Source organism: Macrobrachium rosenbergii, chromosome 12 (genome assembly GCF_040412425.1).
Source record: "Macrobrachium rosenbergii isolate ZJJX-2024 chromosome 12, ASM4041242v1, whole genome shotgun sequence".
Classification (NCBI taxonomy): Eukaryota; Metazoa; Arthropoda; class Malacostraca; order Decapoda; family Palaemonidae; genus Macrobrachium; species Macrobrachium rosenbergii.
In genome coordinates, this window is record NC_089752.1 from 29,498,428 (window position 1) to 29,523,262 (window position 24,835).

General features: G+C 35.8%; 1 protein-coding gene across 3 annotated transcripts in view; it reads left to right on the forward strand.

Annotated features, from left to right (window-relative positions):
- The first annotated feature begins 407 nt into the window (after window positions 1-407).
- The window catches only part of LOC136844482 (uncharacterized), a 41,866-nt gene continuing 17,438 nt past the window's right edge, over window positions 408-24,835 (forward strand). For all 3 annotated transcript variants that reach the window (XM_067113769.1, XM_067113771.1, XM_067113770.1), the window contains exons 1-3: window positions 408-632; window positions 23,089-23,449; window positions 24,217-24,479. In XM_067113769.1, coding sequence (XP_066969870.1) covers window positions 23,331-23,449; window positions 24,217-24,479 — 382 coding nt within the window. In that variant the 5' untranslated portion in view covers window positions 408-632; window positions 23,089-23,330. The remainder of the gene's footprint in view (window positions 633-23,088; window positions 23,450-24,216; window positions 24,480-24,835) is intronic.

Here is a 24,835-nt window from a genome sequence, read left to right on the forward strand (position 1 = left end):
GTTTTAGAAAAAATAGGGTTAAGATGAAATGAAGTATAAAAAAGTTTCAAAATTGGCTCTGGGCCTATTTTGAGTAATTACAGCACCAGTCTAAATATCCACCGTTAGTATAATTGTTATTCAAACACTCTCTTACAGAATATTTGTATTCCATTGTACCTTTATGGAATAAATTAAAAATGCACGTAAAAAATAGGGAGAACAGTCTAAAAATATTCACGAATATCTCTTGGACACATCCAAAGCAAGGCATGTGGATGCGTGACGGTGCAATGATTTATTACAAGTCTAGCGAACTTTAAGTCATCGATACACGACGAGAACAACATGCTCTACAACGTCGGTCGATGTATGAACTTAAAAGCACCTTATTTTTAGCAAAAAAAAAACTATTAAGTTGGGTAAGTAGTAGAGTTGTAGCGGCTGAGAAGGCTAGAAGGGTCACTCACAATAATATCGATAATAGACGTAGGCAGGAGTAAGAAAGTGCTATACTTCTAGCAAGGAACTGGACCGCAAACTTCTCGGTGTTCCTCCTGCCCTCGGTAGTATTCCTCGTTCCAGTGTCCAGGAAGCACCGAGCGTCTGGTGGTGGTGACTCATCGGGAATAAATTCACAACCGCCAACGGAGGTAGGCTATGTGACAAGTGGCGTTGTGGACTTTCTTGTCCTGAAATTTGCTCACTTTGAGTCGAATAGGTCTAATCGTAATAAAAGGGTTGGTTTTGGACTGACTGAGAGTTTTTATCCACTATTATTTGCACTTGCTGAAGTAACGGCTGTAAGTTATGAACACTGTCTCGTGTATTTCTTGTACCGTCTTTTAAAGTCAACGTCACTACAAAGATAGAATCTAACGAACAGCCATTGGTTTCGTTTCTGCCAAATATAATTCTTGACATGATTTATGTGTAATATATATTTAAAGCCCCGATGGGTATTTCAAACTGTTCACGACTTCATAGTAAGTTTATTGCAGTAGATATAACCAACGAAAAAACGTGAATCTAATACTTATTGTAGAATCGATAACCCATACTTATTAATAAGCTTCAGAGAGAGAGAGAGAGAGAGAGAGAGAGAGAGAGAGAGAGAGAGAGAGAGAGAATTATTATTCACGCATATTGATATCAAAACGTAACTTTGAGCAAATTCCTCTGTTTCAGCCACACGTGGAAGGTTTAGGAGCATTCTATATATAGGCCTATATGATTTTTAATCTTTTAAAACAAGTTCTTTGAGCAAACTAAAATAAAAATAATTTACTAACGAGACTCTGGGACTGAACTGAATGGAAACATTCGTACCACAGTGCTGGAAGATTTTAAATATTCAATTAAAAACACGACGAGTGGCTCCCCTGACCTTCTACTTCGCTGCCAACTCACACAGTCGACCAGGTGCTATAGCAACCACCAGTGGGGAGGTGTTGGCGAATTCCTTAAGTTAAATTACGAACAAGCTCTTCTCTCTCTCTCTCTCTCTCTCTCTCTCTCTCTCTCTCTCTCTCTCTCTCTATCACATTTATCCCACACTGCTGGAAACTGAGGTACATTTGAAAGGATGACTTATATTATTCTCTCGCTCCAACCCTTTCTTTCCATTGTTATAGTTTCGTAAATTTAATAGGAGTTTTATGTATGTATGTATATATACACATATGTATGTATACACATATATACATATACATGGGTATATATAAATATATATATGTATATATATTTCTATTTATATACACGTTTTATCTATTTCACTTAAAAATTCCATATTAAATGTAAATACAAAATATTTACGATTATATTAAATACACAATAGTGCTTTTATGAATTATATGGAACGACATATTTATGCATAAATTTCTGTACAATACATAATATATGCTATTTAAATCAATATATACAGACAATATATATATATATATATATATATATATATATATATATATATATATATATATATATATATATATACAGACACACACAGTATATATATAATATACTGTGGATATAATTTAGTTATATGTAAAATACATGATTATACATCATGTACCATTATAAAGACTATATGAATACTGCACTGAACGTCCCAGTAAAACCATTAAAACCAAGATAATTCATCAAAGGTGTATATCGCAAGACAGTAAGAATTGTGGGTACGATTTTATCGGTAATTGCATCGTTGGGCAATTAGTCAGCCAGAATAAAATGTGTTAAGAACCTAAGTAATGCGATTTGAAACGGATTCGAAATTTTGTTTCTTCATGACGAAAACAAAAGCAGCAGCTTTTGACAGTATATATATATATATATATATATATATATATATATATATATATATATATATATATATATATATATATATATATATATATATATATATATATATCACGAAGGAAGCAGTAGGGAAAGGCATCCTCAACATCTACAGTTTATTTTCAATGCCGACGTTTCGCGACGAATTCCAAGTCGCATTTTCAAGGCTATAGAATATAATATAATTTGCGAACATCAATAACAAATTAATGCAATGGCACCAGCTCTTTATGTAGTAAAAATATTTAAAAACCAAAAAACAAAATCGTCCTCAGTGAAATTGTTTATAGCCTAGTTTGGACAACTGGTTTTCCTCACTCTGTTTTTACTTATTTATGTTAGTCTTGTTCTTTCTTTCATATAGGTAGGTTGTTTTAAGATTTTAGTGAACTCCTTTTACTTATTACTGACTTGTCTTGGAATGAGGTGTTTTGTTTTTTAAATATTTTTACTGCATAAAGAGCTGTTGCCATTGCATTAATTTGTTATTGATGTTCGCAAATTATATTATATTTTATAGCCTTGAAAATGCGACTTGGAATTCGTCATGAAACGTCGGCATTGAAAATAAAACTGTAGATGTTGAGGATGCCTTTCCCTACTGCTTCTTTCGTGGTGTGTACTTCGAGCCTCAGCTCCAGCCCTTATATGTATATATATATATATATATATATATATATATATATATATATATATATATATATATATATATATATATATATATATATAATATAATTACTGTATTCGACGAGACATTGATTTTATTTATTCTCTTACGAGTCCTCAAGGTCTATCAAAAAATCTTTCGTACTGCTTAACGTTGAAATGCAGAAGAGCTGTGTGTGTACAATCACGAGTGTTAACAAAGGCATTCCGCTCCTCGACATTAGAATTGTAAGCTTAGAAAACTTCCCCAATAGCTTATAAGAAGAGTCTTCCCTCTACTTGCAATCACTCTGAAAACTTCTTCATGGCAAGTTCCCTCGGGAAAAGAGGGAACAAACTTCATTCTAACTTCGCGGGGTCCTTTTTTTTTTAAATTATGATTTTAACTTTCAGTTTCGACTTCTCTTTCGTATTATTCAACTTCTGAGAGATTTTTATTCAAAGTTTCTCTAGATAAATAGGTTTAACGGGCTAAAAGCTTCTCGTAGGAACTTCCTTTGCCAAAACTAGATGAACTTCCATTCAACTTATAGGTTTTTTCCTTTGTTGAAAATTAATCTTGTGGAAAGTTAATTTTAATTTTCTCAAGAACATTTTTATAATAATAATAATAATAATAATAATAATAATAATAATAATAATAATAATAATAATAATAATAATAATAATAATAATAATAATAATAATAAAGTTTTCTTTAAAAAATTGGAATTGATTTTCCACAAGAATAATCTTCGGCATAGAAAAAATCTTTTAGTTGTATGGAAGTTTATCTATTTTATGTAAAGGAAGTTCCTACGATAAACTTTTAGCCCATTAACTTATTTATCTAGAGAAACTCTGAATAATAAGAAAAATAAGTCGAAAATGAAAGTTTAATTAAAAAAAAATAATAATAAGACCTCGCGAAGTTAGAACGAAGTTTGTTCCCTCTTTCCCGAGGGAAGTTGGCACGAAGAGGTTTTCAGAGTGATCGCGAGTAGAGGGAAGACTCTCCTAATAAACTATTGAGGAAGTTAACTAAGCATACAGTTTCAATGGCGAGGAGCGGAATGCCTTTGTTAAGGCTCGTGATTCCACACCGACGTTAAAACACTACTAAAGATTTTCTGATACACACTTTGATGACGCGTAAGGGAACGAATAAAATCGATGTCTCATCGAGTACAGTAGGGTGTATATATATATATATATATATATATATATATATATATATATATATATATATATATATATATGTGTGTGTGTGTGTGTGTGTGTGTGTGTGTGTATTATGTATATATACATAATATATATGTATGTATGTATGATATATATGAGCACGCGAGCGTGTGTGTGTGTGTGTATCCATTAAGCTATTTACCATAATACTGGGCGACTCCAGAAAAAAACGTAGCAATTTGTAGGCCCATGTTAGAGTCGCTTCGACCACCCATCCGCCTCCGCCCCCTACACACCCTGAGTCATTCACCTCTGTGATCGACGTGTTCCCTAGCTTCCTGGATATTAAGGCTTTTCCGTTTCAGCCCCTTGTCCACTCCATTTAGCAAATACTCTTTCGGTATCCCTCATGTGTTTCTAAACTTTAGAATTATAGACACTTTTCACCTACTTCCTGTTTTCCATTTTCTCAATGTAAGCAAAACCGCCAAAAACATCGATTCATCTTTTTTCCCTTTGGTGTGAATCTGGCTGACTTTTCCACACCGTCTCATACTATTTCTCGTCAATTCAACCATTCTTGTTCGACCTATATTAGATAGAAATTAACCTTCAAGGCTTTCTCATTTTTTCTTTAATTTGCATTCAACATCCCCATTCGCTGCCATAAATAGTCAGCTTAAAAAACCCTTTATACACTCTTCCCTATGCTACCATAGACATTGCTCTTTTACCTGTGATCCAGAACCCTGCCTTGCTTCATTTACTCTACGAGTGTTTCCTTTCTCTCGTCTTGCAATAATCACTCTCAGCTCTGTCTTTTCACCAACGCGTTCTAGCTGTTTTATTAGTCTCCAATTTCTCTTCATTATTGCCAGCAAACAATATTTTCCATCTCATAAGCATCCGTATAGACCTACATCTGTTCTTACCCTGGCTTCTCTCTTCACCCCATTCATGGAAAATATCTAAGAGCTTGTAGACAGGAAGCACAATCTTGTATGAGACTAACTTCTATAACGAAACAGGCTTATCACGATTTCGTGAACATGCTTTGCTCTCATCATACAACTTTTGATCGTTGTCAGCTAATTACCATTTACAACGTGTGTCCATCTGCTGGTGAACCTTGAATTCACGACACGTGTGTGTGTGTGTGTGTGTGAGAGAGAGAGAGAGAGAGAGAGAGAGAGAGAGAGAGAGAGAGAGAGAGAGATCCATCAAATCTGTCAAAGCTGCAATATTCATAATATATTACAGGCTCTTAAAATGCCTCTGGCAACCGCCACTAACTTCAACGAACACTCGTCGCATTCCTACAAACGCACAAGCGATATCTATGACATTACTGATCTTCTTCTTCCTCTTTTTCCTTTTCTTTTCCGTTCTCCTACCACTCTGGTGGATCGATTACTGAATGGAATCCGTTGTTGAAGAATAGTTACTGGAGTGATACACAGCTCTATTCGCCACGCTTCTGTTAGTTGTTTATTGCCTGTCCTAGACGCACTCGTAAAATACAGTAGGCTACCTCTCTCCCCATTTTCTGTGGAATTTAGTAATTCACGGAATTCACGGTTCGGGATTGACCCCTCTAGTATCAAAGTTTGGAAATCACTTCTTGCTTCTTTTTCCCTTTTAAATCCTTTTCTCTTTTTCATTTCGGGTATTTTTCATTGAGCTACAGGGAAGCTTTGCAATTCACAATTGGAAAATTCTAAAAAGTTTCCGTGGGCCTAGGTGCCCAAAGTATTCAAGCGCTCTTTTCTCTGCAATGGGAGTGGTGTTAGACATCTGGTGGGTTGCTAATACTGCGTACATGCGCGCACACACACAGGCACATATATGTGATTGTATATACAGTATATATATAATGTATACATATATTTATATACATATATATATGTATATAAATATATATATATATATATATATATATATATATATATATATATATATATATATATATATATATATATATATATATATATATATATACATACATACACACACATATATATATAGTTATTACATTTGTTCTTTTTTTCTTGACTCATATATTTACATATTTATGAACTGAGGAAAAACAGGATCTTCTTCATTGCAAAAGAATGGCATCCGACTTCCTCATTAATGAGCGTGCATATTCATGAACAAAACTAAAAAGCGAGAGAGGCCCACAGGCCAAATAATTCGATTTTTATTAAAACATGTATTTTTGTCGTGATGAGTCTTAATTTAACAACAGTAAGTGCCTGATGCTTTGCTATAACATTTCATTATTTGCATGAGTTCTGATAGCAATAATAATCAGAATGATAAATGAAATCAAGACTATTATTTAAATTGTATACACACACACATACACATATATTCGCTACTTCATGTTAAAAAGTCCTTCGATAAGTAAAGACCAGTCACAGCTCGGGTGTTCCACATGAGCAAATCAGGTGACAAACGAGGACGCAGTATCCCCGATCTACTTCAGCGGCGTCAACGGCAACAACTACAACAACAGACAACAACAGTAGCTGGATCGGGTTCGCATAAAATTCATCAGACAAGGCGCAATGTCAACAGATCGAAGTCTCCGGCGAGGGAGGGGAATTCGCGGCTGTGAATCAGGCTGACGATAAAGCAGATCATACCCCCTTTCTCCCTGTACAGTAGGCTGTAGGCCCTTGGAAGACCCTCTAAACAAGGAAACTGAGGGGGAGAGCGAGACCTTCAAAATGTCTCTTACAAAAAGAACTTTTGAAAAGTTGGCCCAACCCAAAAAGGAGGGGCGAGGTGAGTTCTTTTCCAAAATGACCCTTTACAAGAGGCTTTCGGTACGAAGCTCCAAGCTTCGTGAAGGAGGAAAAAGGTCGACTCCAAATTAATTATCCTCTCTATAGGCTCTTGGAGATAAGCCTTCCCCCTTGAACCAGCCAAAGAAAGCAGGTTGGATAAAATCAAAGCGACCTCCTTGAAGAACTTCGCTCCCGCCAACCCAGAGGTGGGATGTGGTTGGAGGGGAGGAAGAGTGTTTTTGGGGGTAGGGGAACCAAGGTCGTCTCCAAAGTGAGTGTACTGAACTTGTTTATGCCTCTAGTGCAGTCACGCAAATGCAATAAACTAGATCGATGTGGCCTCCCCAAGCAAGGTTCGCTAATCAACTTTCCTTATCGGAAAGTGTGTATGCTTATTCGGAGGCCTATTTAATGCATATATATACTATTAAAGATAGATGCCTTGTTTTACTGCTGGATTGTTTTTTCTCAAGTAGGCGGGTGTACAAAATATAGTTTTTTCTCTCTCTCCCCTTACACATACACACACTCAGATGTACATACATTATATATATATATATATATATATATATATATATATATATATATATATATATATATATATATATATACATACATATATATATATATATTTATATATATATGGGTGTGTGTGTGTGTGTAATAAAATAGATATTAATATGTATGTATGTATGTATGTGAGTGTGAACTCAGCCTTGACCTAAACGTTTTCTGGGAAATATCATCGATGATTTTGTAAACATTCACGGTGAAATAACATAAAAGCACGAACATCTGCCCCGCCCCCCCTTTCTCTCTCTCTCTCTCTCTCTCTCTCTCTCTCTCTCTCTCTCTCTCTCTCTCTCTCTCTCTCTCTCTGCGAAGGCATTACTGAACTTCACGATAATAGATTGCCACGAACAACGGGTCATTATAAGCGAGTCATTGACATTTGTGATATTCACGGGAATTGCAGAAAAGAATCGATTATGAAAATGGAATAAAATAGCACGCACTTGATTTAAGGTATCCGCAAAAGAGAATAAAATAAAAATTGCAAGTAAATACTGTTCTTGATTAACACGTTTGATTTAAAGGAAGTGATAAGTAGTCAAAACTGGTAAATCAAAATAAAACTCCCTAGGATCACTGAAGTAAAAAAATAAAAACTCGTTTAAATTTGCAAATTCAAAATGGTGACTGATTCAGGCTCTTAAAATGAAAGTAATCGTTAAACGAAAATATGAAGGCTCGTTAGAATTCAGAATAGAGAAAAATGATGTTCGTTAAAACTCATCAAGTATAAAAAGTTAACTTTCGTTAACTAGTTAAATTTAGGAATTAAGAAAAAATAGTTAGAACTCACCAGAAAAGTTAAACACCCAATGAAAATAATCCTAAAAACTAACACAGAAAAAGATGACTCATAAAATCCATCTTAAGTAAAAAATGCGCCGAAGTTTCTTCGGCGCAATCGAGTTTTCTGTACAGCGTATAATGCTGTATGAATCTCTCAGCCACGGCCATGAAACTCTCAGCCGCGGCCCATGAAAATTTCAGCCACGGCCCGGTGGTGGCCTGTGTTGTTGGCATCTATAGCGGTGCCAGACGTACGATCATGGTTAACTTTAACCTTAAATAAAATTTTAAAAACTACTGAGGCTAGAGGGCTGCAATTCGGCATGTTTGATGATTGGAGGGTGGATGATCAACATACCAATTTGCAGCCCTCTATTATTATTATTAAAATAGTTTAACCAGACCACTGAGCTGACCATCAGCTCTCATAGGGCTGGCCCGAAGGATTAGGATGGAATGACAAGTCTAGGCTAGAAGCCTAGCACTGGGACCTAATAGGTCACTTGTCAATGATGATAAACGAAAATGAAAATGAAATTAAAAGCTGTAAAAAGGCAGACGCTTTCATACTGGAACACACTCACACAATAAATACATTTAAACTAATGCTTCCATACATACTCACTAAAAAGGTATATTAAAATTTAAAATAAATTAAGTAAAATCATAAAATTTACTTGTTTTAAAATTCATTATACTGATTGATTGTTTTTTTCTTATATTTTTCCAATTAATTTGCAGCTTCTCATGAACATTAAAATGGGTGCTATTGAGAACGTTGAAGATTCTGACAAAATTTCTTCTATCGGTCTATTTCCAAAATTTGATAATCGCGGCAGGTTATATTTTGGACATTCACACAGTATATGCTTAACTGTTATCAGCACATTGCAATCTGGGCATCTGGGAAGAGGGCCACATGGACTGTTCATTAAGTGTCCATGTGTCAAACGAGTATGGCCTATTCGAAGACGTGTCAGAATTACTTGTGCTTGTCTCACTCTTTGATATGACGAATTCCATTTTCCAACACTGGATTTTATCTGTTTTAATTTATTATTTTCAGGTTCTTCGTTCCATATATTTTGCCATTTTTTTACAATGACTGTTTTTATATATTTTGTATAGTCACTGATAGGGATGTCTACATTTGTTCTTGTCATGTGGACCGCTTCTTTAGCTGCTTTATCAGCCTCTTCATTTCCCTTAATCCCTACATGGGCAGGGATCCAACATATTTCAATATTTTTTCCCTTATTATACAATTTATGGAGTGAAAATATTATATGTTGTACAATATTATTTTTGGGATTATAGCTTTGAATAGCTTCTATAGCACTTCTGGAGTCGCTATAAATTACAAAATTATTATATGACACTTCTCTAATTATTTTTATGGCCGATACTATTGCACATAACTCAGCTGTAAATACAGAGGCTTTGTCTGGGAAAGAGAACTGATACGTTTTGTTTTGGGACACCGCAGCATATCCCACTCCGTATTGTGATTTAGATCCGTCAGTGTATATTGCGTAATGTGGACCTTTTCGGATTATATGCTCTACTGCATGTTGTCTTTGGTATTCTGGAGTATATGAACGATTTTTTGATAAATATTTCAAGTGTGTACAAATTCTCATTTTATTCATTGTCCAAGGAGGAGGCAATTTTAACATTACAGGTAATTGTATATACATATTTAGCGACTCAAACAATCTTCTAGCCCTAATTGGGAAAGAAGGTGGATGATTGTTTATAAACACATCTCTTAATCCAAATAATTTTTTGGTTGGAGAATCATTTGTCTGAATTCTCAGAGCACTCTTCATCGTTACTAGCTCTCTATGGAGAGACAGAGGTAGTTCACCACATTCAACTTGTAAAGAAGATGTTGGTGATGATCGAAAAGCTCCTGAACATATTCTAAGACCCTCATTATGAATTGGGTCTACCGTTTTCAGCGTTGCGTCTGATGCCGAGCCATATATTTCACTTCCATAATCAACGATAGACAGCACTGTTGCTTTATACAATAAAGTAAGGGTATGTCTATCGGCTCCCCAAGTAGTGTTCGACAGTTTTTAATTAGGTTTAATGCTCTTTTACATTTTGATTTCATGTATGTTATGTGGGCTTTCCAGTTCATGTGAGTATCAAATACTAATCCTAAAAATTTTGCTGTTTGGCCAATTGGTATACTATGGTTTCTGATTTTTAAGTCTATTTCTTCTCCTTTTTTCCATTTTTTGCTTTTATAAAACATGATTGCTTGGGTTTTATTTATGGAAAATTTAAAGCCTACAGATAAAGCCCATTCATCTGTTTTTACTATGCTTTTATTAATGATTCGTTCTGCATGTTTTATTCGAGATGCTGAATAATATATGGCAAAATCATCCATATACAGGTTACTTTTAATACCAGTAGGTAGATTTTTACTGATATCATTAATCGCTAACGTAAATAGTGTGCCACTAAGGACGCTTCCCTGTGGAACACCATTTTCTAGAGGAAATGTTCTAGACAGAACATTATCAATTCTCACCTGAAAACTGCGATTTGTCAAAAAGTTTTGTATAAACCTAGGTAAATGTCCACAGATGTTGTTGTTTTGTAAGGTTTTTAATATAGCATACCTCCATGTAGTATCGTATGCTTTTTCAATGTCAAAAAAAACAGCTACAGTAATTTGTTTTCGTTCAAAACTTCGGCGTATATGGTCTTCTAAGTTACAGAGAGAATCTAATGTAGATCTGTTACACTGTGACCCGAACTGAGTGGGAGTTAAAATTTTATTTTCTCGTATGTGCCATGTTAGTCGAGCATTTACCATTTTCTCTAGTAATTTGCATAAACAACTTGTTAAAGAAATTGGTCTGTAATTGCTTACATTACTGGGATCTTTTCCAGGTTTGGGGATTGGAATAATTATAGCTTTACGCCATTCATCAGGAAATAAATTTCTAAGCCATAAGTGGTTATAAAACTCTAACAAGTATGTCTTTGCCAAAGGTGCTAAATGGCATATCATTTCAAAACAAATATTGTCACCTCCAGGGGCAGATTTATTGCTGTTCAACAGAGCAAATTCTAGCTCTTCCATACTAAATTTTCTATTATAATATATATCTTCTACTGTTTCAAAATTTATTGTTATTAATTCTATATTATTTTTCTTTGTGCGGAAATGCTCATCTAAATTTTTGTTGCTACTTACTTTTGCTAAATTTTCACCTATTACATTACTAATTTCTTTAGGATCAAGTATTCTTTTCCCATCTTTTATTATGGCATGTCTAGGTGGTTTAACATGGGTACCATTTATTTTCCTGAATTTTTCCCATATTTTTTGTATGGGAGTATTTTTAGAGAGATCTGATACATATTTTTGCCATGAAATGATTCTTCCTTGTATTACTTCTCTTTAAACTTTGCAGATATTTTATTATACAGAGGTTTTAATGTATCAATTTCTAATAATAATATAGTCAGTTTTTGTAAGGTTCCTACTAATATTGGTAACGTTTTGTTTAATTTACTGAATTTTCTATTCAAATTATTTAGTCGTCTTCCAATTTGGTGTTTTATTTTTATTAATTCTGTTAGTTTTTCAGACCACCATGGGACTTTGTGTTTTGTCGGATGAGATTTGGATTTTGGTATTGCTTTATCAGCAGCATTTGTAATGAAATCAACAAGAAATTCATTAGTTTCATTATGGTCTTTCAAATATTCAAATGTTGGGATATTCCTGGTGTGGAATTCATATTGTTCCCAATCTGCTTTATAAATGTTATATCGAGGGGCATGTTTGGTGGGGTTATTTTGTAATAAAGAAATTAATATGCGGAAATGATCACTTGTATACAAGTCATCTACCGTATTCCAGTCCAATCTGTCTACTATGTCTGCTGTACACAGAGTTTGTCAATTGAGGAATATGTTCCATGTGTTTTAGAAAAATATGTGCTGATTTCGTCATCATTTATTCAGCACATGTCATATGAATCTATGAATTCCTCTATTTTAATTCCTGCTCTATTTGATTCTGTACAATTACAGTCCCACATTGGGTTGTGGGCATTAAAATCACCTACTATTAACGTTGGTTCCTTAGTATTATTAAGTAATTCTTTGATTTTGTCAACGTCATAATTTTTATTAGGTTGATTGTACAAATTATGAATTACATAATTATCGTTTTTATTCGTATTCTAATACTCGACGTTTGCAGATCAGTAAATTTTACAGGTACTTTGTCATAACATACTTTGTTATGTACATATATAGCAGTACCTAAATTTCCTCTTCCTCTCTTGATGCAGATGCTAAGGTATATTTACCTATCGTTAATATTGTTTTGTTGACATGTTGCAAACATAATATCATTGGTTCATATTCTTTTAATAACCGTTGTATTTCTCCTAGGTGTAATCTGGTCTGTAGACCATTTACGTTCCATTGTATAATATAACTATTGAAAATATTTTTTTATAGCGGTCGGGTTTTACTCTCTTTTTTTGTTTTATCAATTTGGAATTTTTCTAATACTTTACTCACGACATTCACCTGTTTTTCCTTATAATAGACTAAGTGCTCAATGCACATGCACCCTTTTTCATGGTTACTCAAGTCTGTGTTTTCTTTTTTTCTATATTTCATAAAATTTCTTATAATGTTTGTTAAACCATCTTTTGTTATGCTTTTGTTGTTATTGCATAATTCAATGAAACGATCATTACATCCACAAGTATCATCATGTGTATTTCTCTTTTCATTTGCTCTTGTTCCAATTACTGGAGAAGGAGTAATCTCTTCTCCCTTGACATAATCATTATCATCTATGGTATGATTCTCTTTCACTTCTTCAGTGTTCTCGACATTTGCCTTCATAGGTTCTATTATTATTTTAGGAGATAAAGGTATATTCTTAGCTTGTTTTTGTTTTTGTTCCTTTTTCATCTCCTTTATCTTTGGTTTAACTGATGTGTCTCTAATAATAGTTGGTTTCTTCGTTTTGGGTGGTGTTCTCTCCAAAGGCCTTTTTTTATCTTTAATTTCCTGTCTATCTCTACCCTCTTCTGTCACTTTAGTAGCAGCATCTTCCTGTGTTTCTATTTGCATTAATATTTCAAATGAATTGGATAAAATATTATCCATCTCATTTGTGCCTGTTTCTTTATTCTCTATTTTATTTTTTATTTCTAAATTATTAATTTTTTCTTGAGATTTACTTGTCTGTGATCTGTTACTTCTATCTGTTTGCGTTTTTGCTTCATTTTTTGCTCTTGTTATTGAAGAATACGTGTGTTTCTTAGACGGATCCTGAATTCCTCTCACTTTTAATTCTAGCTTAGCCTCTCTTATAGACATCCCTGTTCGTTCTTGTAGTATCTTTAATTCCGTATTGTATATGTAATACATGCATTCTTTGGATCTTGCATGATGATTTTGCCCACAGTTTACACACTTAGGTTCACTGCACTTCCACTGTGTGGTATGATCAGTAGATCCACAATAAGCGCATACCGTTTCATTTCGACAATTTTTGTATGTGTGCCCATACTTACTGCAATTTTGACACTGCAGTGGCTTTGGGACATAGGGTCTCAACTCTCTATTTTGGCCTAAAATTTTTATTTTTTGAGGTAGATCTTCACCCTCAAATTTTATTTTTGCTATTTTTAACGTTTGTCTATTGCTGTTTTTACTTGGTACAGCATATACCTCACAATCTTGGACCTTTGGGTATCTTTTTTTGAGAGAGTCCAATAGCATTTTCTTATCGACTGGTTCGTTATTGTTTTCAGGAAGTACAATGGTACCCTGAATACTGTTCATAGTTTCGTGTTTTTTTACTTTAATGTTAATATTGTCTATTTTTCTCAAAGACAAATAGTCCTCGGACTGACTTTTTGTTGTGGCTTCTATAAGCCAAGTTTTTTCCTTTACTTGTCTAAACGACATATCTGTCGTTGGATGTCTATTCAATAAAAAATTTTCTAGTTTTAGGGCTGAAATATTTTGGTCAGCTTCCATGGTTAGAAACCTTGACCAACTTCCACTCCCAAAGAGAGAGTCGAAGTGAGTCAAGGTTGGGTCAAGACGATATTTATTTCTTTTTGATTTGTTGAGTACTGGAGTATAAGGTTCCAGTGTGATTACATTTGGATTCTTGTTTGTTTTTTCCAAAGAAAGGTTGTTACAGGAGGTTCCAGTGGTCGTCATCTGTGCCGAGTCACTACCATCAATGGGCCCAGGGGTACTCGAATCTTTAATTTCACTTACCATAAAGATTTGAGGGAGGAAAAAAAAAAAAAAAAAAAGAAGTAAACCTGAAAACCTTAAAAAGATATCATCAGCCTTTCATGGAGTTCATTCCTCCACTAATGGCACAAGTGAGAACCGACTCCCAAATGTCCGCATCCCTACCCTACCCCAAAAGGGGATGGCACAACATGATTAGAGTGGCTCAAGTGTAAGCCAACCCGCTTGATAGGACTGAGAGCATTACTAGAATACAATCATCCCCACCCTAATCACATTATGGGCAAACCGGACAGAATACCGAGAGTCCTATTCCCAGAACTAGACGCCCCTAGAATCCGTGGTCCAGTCCCGTAGAATAGTTCCGCCTGAAAACTCAGGTCCGAACATTATCGGGCAGTTGATGGTCCTGCCACGGTTCTCACTATTTAGCTTTGGATATAAACCCAATCCCAGCTATGATACCTTTTCCTATTTACCAGGTCCAAGAAATTTGTACGAAAGTGAAAATATCCACGCCATTTAAATCGAAAGGTTTGTAGGTGATCCGTCAGGGCCCGGGCTCTTATTCTTCGTAAGAACGAAGAAGAAAAGCCAGGGCCCCTTACCCCCTCACCACGTGAAGGAACCTACTTCGAGGGGTGCAGCCCTCTAGCCTCATTAGGTTTTAAGATCTGAGGGCGGACAGAAAAAGTGCGGACGGACAGACAAATAGCCATCTCAATAGTTTATTTTTACAGAGACCTAAAATCACAAATAAAGTAACTGACATTTCAAGTGAACTCATAATCAAAAGCACGTTAAGAACGAATTAAAACTCGCGAGCGAAAAGCAAAAGAGGATTAAAACTTACGAGAATATTAAAAAAAATAGTAAAACTTTCAAGGGGAAATAGAAATAAGAAACATAAATATATAAAAAAAAGATAGCGATAAATAACTGATAACTGATGGATTTCTACATAAAAGGTGTTAAAACCAAATGGTGGTATTAAGTAGTGATTTCTGGTGATGTATCACGAAGGCGGAAATATTAATCTTAGTTCAATATACCAATTGAAAAAATATTATAAACGTTTATGGTTTTTGCTCAAATTTCCGAGGAAATTAAGCAACTTATATAAATGTCTTTTCGGTAATTAAAGCAATAATTTTCCCTTAAATTAACTGACAGCAATCAGGTATAGTGAAAATCATGACACTTTCATCCAAAATTCAGAATTATAAGTTGGTAACACAATAACAGAGAAAATTCTCCTCCAAATAAGAACATAATGACATCGAGTGATTTATTGTTAATTATTCAGGAGCTAAATATATATAATAAATATGATGACGCACGAGTAAAAATTCATGGAGAATACTCCATTATTTATAACAACGATCGATACTCCTGTAACATCGACTACGCAGTAACTTAATTCTAGGCTATTCGCATATGCGTAACAGATGGGGGGAGGTGGGGTTAAGGAAAGGGCTGTCTCAGCCCCTAGCAAGAGGCACACACCCAACGCCCCCACACCGGGTTAAATCAAGGGAGTTCGCACACTTCCAACAACAGGCCGAAGAGGAGGTATTTATTATTAATCCATATTGAGAGGCGCATTCTCCGCCAGTATGGACAAATTGGTTCTAGGTCGTTCGCACATACATTACAACGCCAAGGAAGAGACAGTGTATACTAAATTTTAGGGAGTTCCCAACCTAGTCCCTTCTAAAAAAAGTTGTTTCAAAATACTTCCGCGTGATAATGTTAGTTTTCTGTAAAAGAAAACGATTGAGATGGCTATTTGTCTGTCCGTCCACACTTTTTCTGTCCGCACTCAGATCTTAAAAGTCATTGTGGCTAGAGGGCTGCGAATTGGTATGTGGATCATCCACCCTCCAATCATCAAACATGCCAAATTGCAGCCCGCTAGCCTCAGTAGCTTTTATTTTATTTAAGGTCAAAGTTAGCTATGATCGTGCGTCTGACAACGCTATAGGACAGGCCACCACCGGGCCTTGGCTGAAAGTTTCATGGGCCGCGGCTCATGCAGCATTATACGCTGTACAGAAAACTCGATTGCATCGAAGAAACTTCGGCGTATTTTTTACTTGTTTTTGTTGTTGCCGCGATTTCCTTACTTATCGTTTACTTAGAATTCTTTTCTCCTTTCCCTTATTGGAGTTTAGATATAAAATCTCGGCCAAAGGCCAAGCGCTGAAACCTAAAGGTCATCCATCGCTGAAAGGGAAACAAAGTAAAGAAGGCTTTAGAGGTGTAACAGGAGGAAGACCTCGCAGTTGCATTATGAAACAACTGTTAGGAGAGGGTGGAAAGTAAGATCGAAGAAGAGAATATGAACGGAGGCACAGTAAGAGGTATGAAAGGGATTGCTCCTAGGTGCCGAAGGGACGCTGCGAATAACCTTAAGTAATGCTTACAGTGCACCGCGTGAGGTGGCGCTAACCCCCAACGGACCCTTTTCCTTAAATGTAGAGTTCTTCTGCTTCTTGTTCTTATTCAAAGACAGCACTAACCCTCAACTGGGCCAGTTGCTCTTTTACTGAAGCCTCTAATATAACCCGCACCCAGATATCAGACTTGTGGCAAAGTAGACTCCACGCTTCAATCGCTTAAGGCAACTTCAGAGATGTAGGTTAATTAAAAAAAGAAGAAGAAGAAGAAGAAGAAAAAGGGGGTCACGGAAGGTAATACTGTTGGGTCTCATTACCTGCATCGATTCACGTACTCCCAGTTTTATTAAGAACAATTACATTCTTTATAAGGCACCGTTAATTGCCTCGTAAAAACAGATGCTTTATTTGATTTTCGTTAGTAATTTAGGTCTACTTCTGAGACATTAAAGGCAAATAATAATTATAATAATAATATTTACTAATTATTATTATTATTATTATTATTATTTATAAAAACCTCATAATCACATGAGTCATTAAAACTGAAAAAAGTCCACATTGATTTAAGAGTAAATATGTTGCTATTATTATTATTATTATTATTATTATTATTATGCCCAAGCAAAACACACTGGTAAAATGAAAAAGCAGAGTGAAGAGAAAAGTGCCGTCATGAAATACGGGCGAAAAAATAACTTAAATAAAAGACAAGCACGGTTCCAGAATACAACAATCTAAAAGGAGCGATTCACGCTCTTGGCTTAATTACAGACCTGTTATGGCGTAAGGCGATTATCGGCAGCCCTTACTGAACGCACCCTTGTCACATGATGGATTGTGTCGCTCTAAGGCGTCGTCCTGTCGTCTCCATTCTCCCCTTCTTCTCGTCGTTTTTGTATTGTTGTTATTCCAGGAATGGTCAGTGATGCCTGGAAGAAATATTTATTGAAACAAATGCATGCCAAAAGTACAGACAAGTTGATATATTATTAATGGAATGGAATATAAAATTCACGTCCAAGGCCACTAGCTGGGACCTATGAGGTCATTCAGAGCTGAAAGTGAAATTGAGAATAAAAACGTTTTGAAGGAGGGACAGGACGGAAAACCTCGCAGCTGCACAATAAAACATTTGTTACGAGAGGGTGGAAAGTAAGATGGAAGAGAAATAATAAGAATGGAGGTGTAGTAAAAGGAATGAAAGGGCGCAAGGGACGCTACAAAGAACCTTAAGTAATGCCTACAGTGCACCGCAGGAGGTGCACTGGCGGCCCTACCCCCGTACGGGAGATATGTTATTAGAAATAATGCTTTGAGGTGGCACTTCAAAGAACGAATTTTAAATGCAGTGACCTAACTGAAAACGGACAGACTCTTTTATTAGCAAAAAAGTATTGTCTTCGCATGCTCACATGCAAACATTAGTGTACGTGTGACTGCGCGTACGTACACGTCCTTGGGAGAATGCATTTCTGGAGTAGTTGAGTGCTCTCCTGCGCGCTTTAAAAGTACGAACGGCGCTCTTCTATTTTGTTATAGCAGTTGTAACTTCCAAATTCCGTTTGTTCTTAATTGGTCCTCACTTGCCATTCTTCTCTCTGATCTTATTGCTACCAGAGGCCTCCATCACTAGAATTGTAGTATAAAATTTAGGCCAAAGGCCAAGCGCTGGGACATATGAGGCCATTCAGCACTGAAAATATTGTTGAAACAATTCTTAGGAGAGGGTGGTGGAAAGTAAGACGGAAGAAAGAGAACATGAACGGAGGTATAAGGAACGGGATGAAAGGGGTTGCAACTAGGGGCTGAAGGGATGCTGCAAAGAGCCTTAGGTAATGCCAAAACAGTGCACGCGTGAGGTAGAACATTTTTGTAGTTGCGACTGACTTACTTTTTCCAAGCAATTTTATTTTTGAGGTAGACTAAGTTAAAATGGTATACCTTCAGCACATCGTTAATGGGATCAATTTGGAAAACGGTCCGCTGTCGCCGTGAGGTATACTAACGGCACTACACCTCCTCCCCCAGCGAGGGAGGTTTCTATTATTCTTCAGTATAATTTTAAAGTACCATTCCACACTGTCATTCATTCCAGAGTATAACTCTAGAGTGTCACCCTAAAAGATCATTTCAGTGTCATTCCAAAGTGCAATTCTAGAGCATCATTCTAAAGATTTATCTAAGAGCAATTCTAGAGTATAACTCTAGACTGTTATTGTAAAGCATTATTTGAGGGTCATTCTATAGTACTCTTTCCAGAATGTACTTTTTTTTAAAGATATCGAACCCGGCCCACCTGCCCAAATCAAATCGAACTAATTCACTGCCCGAACTTCTGCTGATAGACTTTCCTTTTCAAATGATAAAAACGCAGCCTTTTTAGAAGAGTTATCAAGAATTCAGGAAACGCCAAAGAATTTAAATACCCTTTAAAAGTGAACGGTTTGGAAAGTCTGATCAAACCGGTTAACTCGAGTACTCGTGACCTTCACTCAGATTCTGGGCGAATGCAGAGCTTCAAGTGTTCTCTATGATTATATTGGTTGACATACTTATTCACTTGATTTATAGTTGACCAGTAATACCATTCGATCATAACTTTTTTATAGTCAAGTGTTTAGTTCAGCTGAAAATTCGATTCCAGGTTAATAATCTGAATCTTTCAACCTAACTCTCTCTACAAGGTAGCTTCATCATGAAAAACAAATCAATTCCTTTTTTAGGTGAGGTGTGGTCATTATACACACTTCTTTGTCTTTGGTGCATATGATTCTTTATACGGACATTAGGTTATCCCTTTCCCTCACTTTATGTAAATGCATAAGGCACTGAGCGAATATGTTAGCCCTAAAAGAAAGAAAGACGTAACAAAGACGTATGGAAAATGTAACTTGACATTCAACGGACGTAGGACTTCATCCATGAAAATAAAAGAAAAATAAGGAAAATGGGACTGCAGGAAAAAATGAGAAAAATTGAAAGTGTAAGAGAAACACAAGACCTAACCTTGACCTATGAGACAGACCCGTCCCTTCCCCTTGAACTAGAGAAGAGCAGAGGACTCAGACCTCTTTTGAGCGTCTCAAGGAGGACAAAGAAAGCAACAGGTCTGATGAAAGAGAGAAGATATAGGATGGGACTCGTGTCTTTTAATTATTAAAGCGTTCGGGGCCCTTTGACTATTGCTCTCGCTGGCAACCACTTCGCACCGATCGATGCGGACAAACTAACGAACTCGCAGCGGTGACTGCGTTGCAGTTGTCCTCGTTGACACACACGATGAAAACTTCAAATATATCACACTCTGATCCGCCACGCTACGAACAGTTTCTTACTCGTTTTTTCGAGGACGCTTTTGTGAATTGCAACATACATCTCCTATCTATTCAACGCCTGCTTGACTGATTGATTTTGAGTTCTCTGGCATCGTGAGGAAGGGGATGAAAAAATAAAAGAAAAGAGGAGCTCATTCTCTAAGAAAGACGAAGACCTAATACTTGAAGAAGAAAGATTGCTTTAGTTACAGAAAACGTAAATAGGAAGGAAATTTCACTTATGAGAGTTAAGTAAAATAAAAATATTGCGTGGCTTAGAACCGATCTTTTCTTTAGCAGTCTTAGAAAAATAAAAAAACGAAAAAAAAAATGTATACCGGTAGATATCCGTAGCAAAGGCAGTTAATGATTTATACTCGCAGAAAATATCTTGAATCCAACCGGCCTCATAATATATATATATATATATATATATATATATATATATATATATATATATATATATATATATATATATATATATATATATATATAAAAATATAAAATCCACGAAGGAAAGGAAACACTGGAGTGTTGCCAGGCCTTTCAAAAGAGTTGAAAGGCCTCGCAGCACTCCAGTCTTTCCTTTCCTTCGTGAATTTTATCTTTATTTATATATTCATCACGTTCCATATTTTTCGTGATTCAGTTATACATATATATATATATATATATATATATATATATATATATATATACATACATACATATATATATATATATATATATATATATATATATATATATATATATATATATATATGCCTGTATTTGTAGGTATGTATTTGCATTTCAACATTTATGCGTATATGTATGTATGCTTGTATGTGATAAAAAGAAGAGAATAAACTGCCACCTGCGTGCAGGAGTTCTTGCCTCAGAAGCAAAATTAGTCGTAAAACGCAGTACATTAAGATTGTAAAAAGCCAATTCAGGTAATCGCGTGACATTCGTGTCGCCATTATCTGTTCTCGAGCAGACGCAACAACGATATATATCCTCCCATTTTTATAAGAAAATCAAAAGTGCAATCATGCTTAGATATTCTCGTGCGTCATTACTTTCATATATTTTACGAGCTGTGGACCTTTTTACTAAGACCTACTTTCTCGGGAGGCTCTAGACTACGTTACCCGTAAGTCTTTGTGATGAAATTGGACTTGGATTAAACATATTGTTATTGGAACTTGAACCGGATTAAAAAATTTAGATCAAAGGCCAAGCGCTGGGACCTATGAGGTCATTCGGCGTTGAAAATAACGCTGAAGCAATTGTTAGGAGAGGATGGAAAGTAAGATGGAAGAGAGAGCATATGAACGGAGGTACATTAAGAGGAATGAAAGGGGTTGCAGCTAGGGGCCGAAGGGACGCTGCAAAGAACCTTAAATAATGCCTATAGTGCACCGCATGAGGTGCACTGACGGCACTACTACCTACGCGGATTATTTTCATATATTTTATGAGCAAGGGTCCTTTTTTGTCAACACTTACTTTCTGGGAAGGGTCTAGAGCTGATTACTCGTAAGTCTTTGTGATAAATTGAGCTCCGAATAAATATATTATTACTAGATATAGGTACTATGTCACCTGTTCATTTCCCTTTTCACCTGACACGCAGTTAATCACGTGTTGTCTAGAGGCAGGTTATAAACATTAATTCCTGTAATCCTCCTTCTTGCAAGAGGCGACTATATAGCTTCGTTTGTGGTTCAACCTTCCTTCCCCTTCATTTTTTTATATCCTCTTGTTTTCATCAGGCTTGAATTGATAGTGGGAGGGGAGGGTGCATCAAGTTCTCCTCCCAGCCGTCTTAACTTTTCATATGAATTTGACCTTGCAGTTCTTAACCTTTACCGGGAGAAAAACTCATTAAAAGGTAAAGAAACAGAGCAGGTCATCTTTTCTTTCATGGAGATCAAAATAACCCCTCTCTCTTTATACTTGCTTTTAGGCAACTTTTTTTTCAAATAAATGATTACCAAGTCAATTAATTCTGTTGCTCCCTGTCATATTTCCCTCTTAACAGAAGAGTGTGCCTTATTATATGCTTTTATTTAACTTGACTTCTGCGTCTGCTGTTTGGGTCAAATCTTGTAACTAAATTTTCGATCAGCTCCCTTCGTCCGATGGACTTGAAATTTTGCATGGTTACTCAGTCCCGGTGACAGTATAACCTTACATGATCAGTAGGTCAGCAGTGACCTCTACTGACCCTATAATGACCTCTCACAGTATTTCAGGATTTGCATGAAAATCTTCGGATTTTTCTTTGAGTCGGTAGAATAAGTTAATAACTCTACGGATTTGTTAAACCTTATTTGGCTCGACAGGATATCACATTCATTTTCTTTTAGCTACAATCATAAATCGGTTACAATTTCTGTCAAAACTAAAAAGTATGAAATAAAAAAATATAAAATACAATTTTTAAAACACGCCTTTATTAAAATGCACTAAAAAGTAAAAAATAATTTGTTGAGACACCAGGATTTTCTTACAATTAATCATGCCTACAAAAATAAAAGCGTGGGCCCCAAACATGGAAGGAAATGCTTCAAGAAATAAAAAAATATATATTTCTCTCCTTGTAGCATTTCCTTCCATGTTTGCCGCCCACGCTTTTATTTTTGTAGACATGATTAATTGTAAGAAAATCCTGGCGTGTCTCAAAAAATTATTTTTTACTTTTTAGTGTTTTAAAAATTGTATTTTATATATATATATTTTTTTATTTTGTAGTTGATCTCTGGTAACTCTTCGTTTGTTACCTCAGGGATATCATTTCCGCGCTAATTTTGTTCTGTGTCCCTTCAGGTGAAAACTCGTCTATATATATATGAGAATGGCAGGCTAAGACTTTGGCAGAGAGGACCTTCCTTTGGACTCCATCATCGAGGAACAACAAAGACTCCCTACACACTTCTAGATAATGGGACCAGCGGCAGAGGATCTGAATCCTCTACAATAGGGATCGAGTCTGGCGTAGAACCGACTGATTTGAGAGGATAAAGAGGTTCGAACCCCATTTTGGAAGAACAATAAATGGATGACTGTGCATGACTTGCACAGTCCTGGCCTCCGCAGTGCCGGTGGATCATCCACGTTCGTCAGCCAGGAAATTAAGCTCGAGTCAGGCATCGGCGTCTAGGCCTGGGACTCCCATCGTCACACCAAGGTAAGGCATGACATGAATTCTTAGTAAACAAGTAATTAATCACACACACACACACACACACACACACACACATATATATATATATATATATATATATTATATATATACATAATATATATATTATATATATATATATATATATATTATATTATATATATACATAATATATATATTATATATATATATATATATATATATATATATATATATATATATATATATATATATATATATATATATGTATGTATTTTATATACAAACATTAAACTACAAATGTCGCTTAACATCTAGTTCACGCTACTTCGGGAATATCACCGAAGTGGAATTCTAAGTGATAAATGATTTGGTACCAAAGTCTATTACTTATAATTCCCCTTCGGTGATATTCCCGAAGTAGCGAATTGGATTTTAAAAGACATTTGTAGCTTAATGCTTATGTATAAAATTTCACGGTGATAAGGTAAAAATATACATTATGCAGTATGCACACACACACACACATTTATATATATGTGTGTGTGCAATGAAAAGACGTTTTTATATCCTGTAAATAATCAAATTTTAGGGAAAAGACAAAAGATAAAAATGCTATAGAAGTGTATATCTTGTTTGCTTGTATGTCAGTGTTCGTAAATGATACCTAGAAATACATGGGATAATTTCTCTCTCTCTTTCTGCCCGAGATATCTGAAAAAAAACAACAACAGCCATTTCTACAAGTTGGATATGTGATGAAAATCTGTTATCATCCTTATATTCCTCTGAAGGACAAACACCCCGTCGGCGTCCAGGCCTCCTTCGCGCTCGGTCAGTCGGCTCACGACCTTTGGCACTCTCCCGGGGGAGCAGCAGCTCGAGGAGGTGGGAGAGGAAGAAGAGGAAGACCAAGAGAACAGGAATCAGCAACCACAACAGCAACAGCAACAACAACAGTATCAACAGCAGCATCACCACCGTCATCCCAGGCTCGCCAAGAGCATCAGCCAGGAGTATGCGGAGGAGATAGAATCCAGCGAGGAACTACTGTCAGGTGAGTTGGTGCTGTATTAAGCATTTGCACTGCGTTTACATTCGCAAGGTCCTTAGTTCGATCCCCTGCACCGGTCGACCCATCTGTGAGTGGCTATCAGGATAGGGTGGTAGTCAGAGAAAGACCATAAGGGCTAGCACCCTCATCCCAAAAGACATCCGGTGAATTCTAACGCCTTCTGGCGTTAACCCTCTAAGAGTAAAAAATATATGATGATATATAATATTCAAGCGTTCTCGCGACACAAAATCTCGATAATAATAATAATAATAATAATAATAATAATAATAATAATAATAATAATATGTTCTGTTAAAAAGAATGGCAGCAGCAGTGGAACTGATTTTACTCAAGAT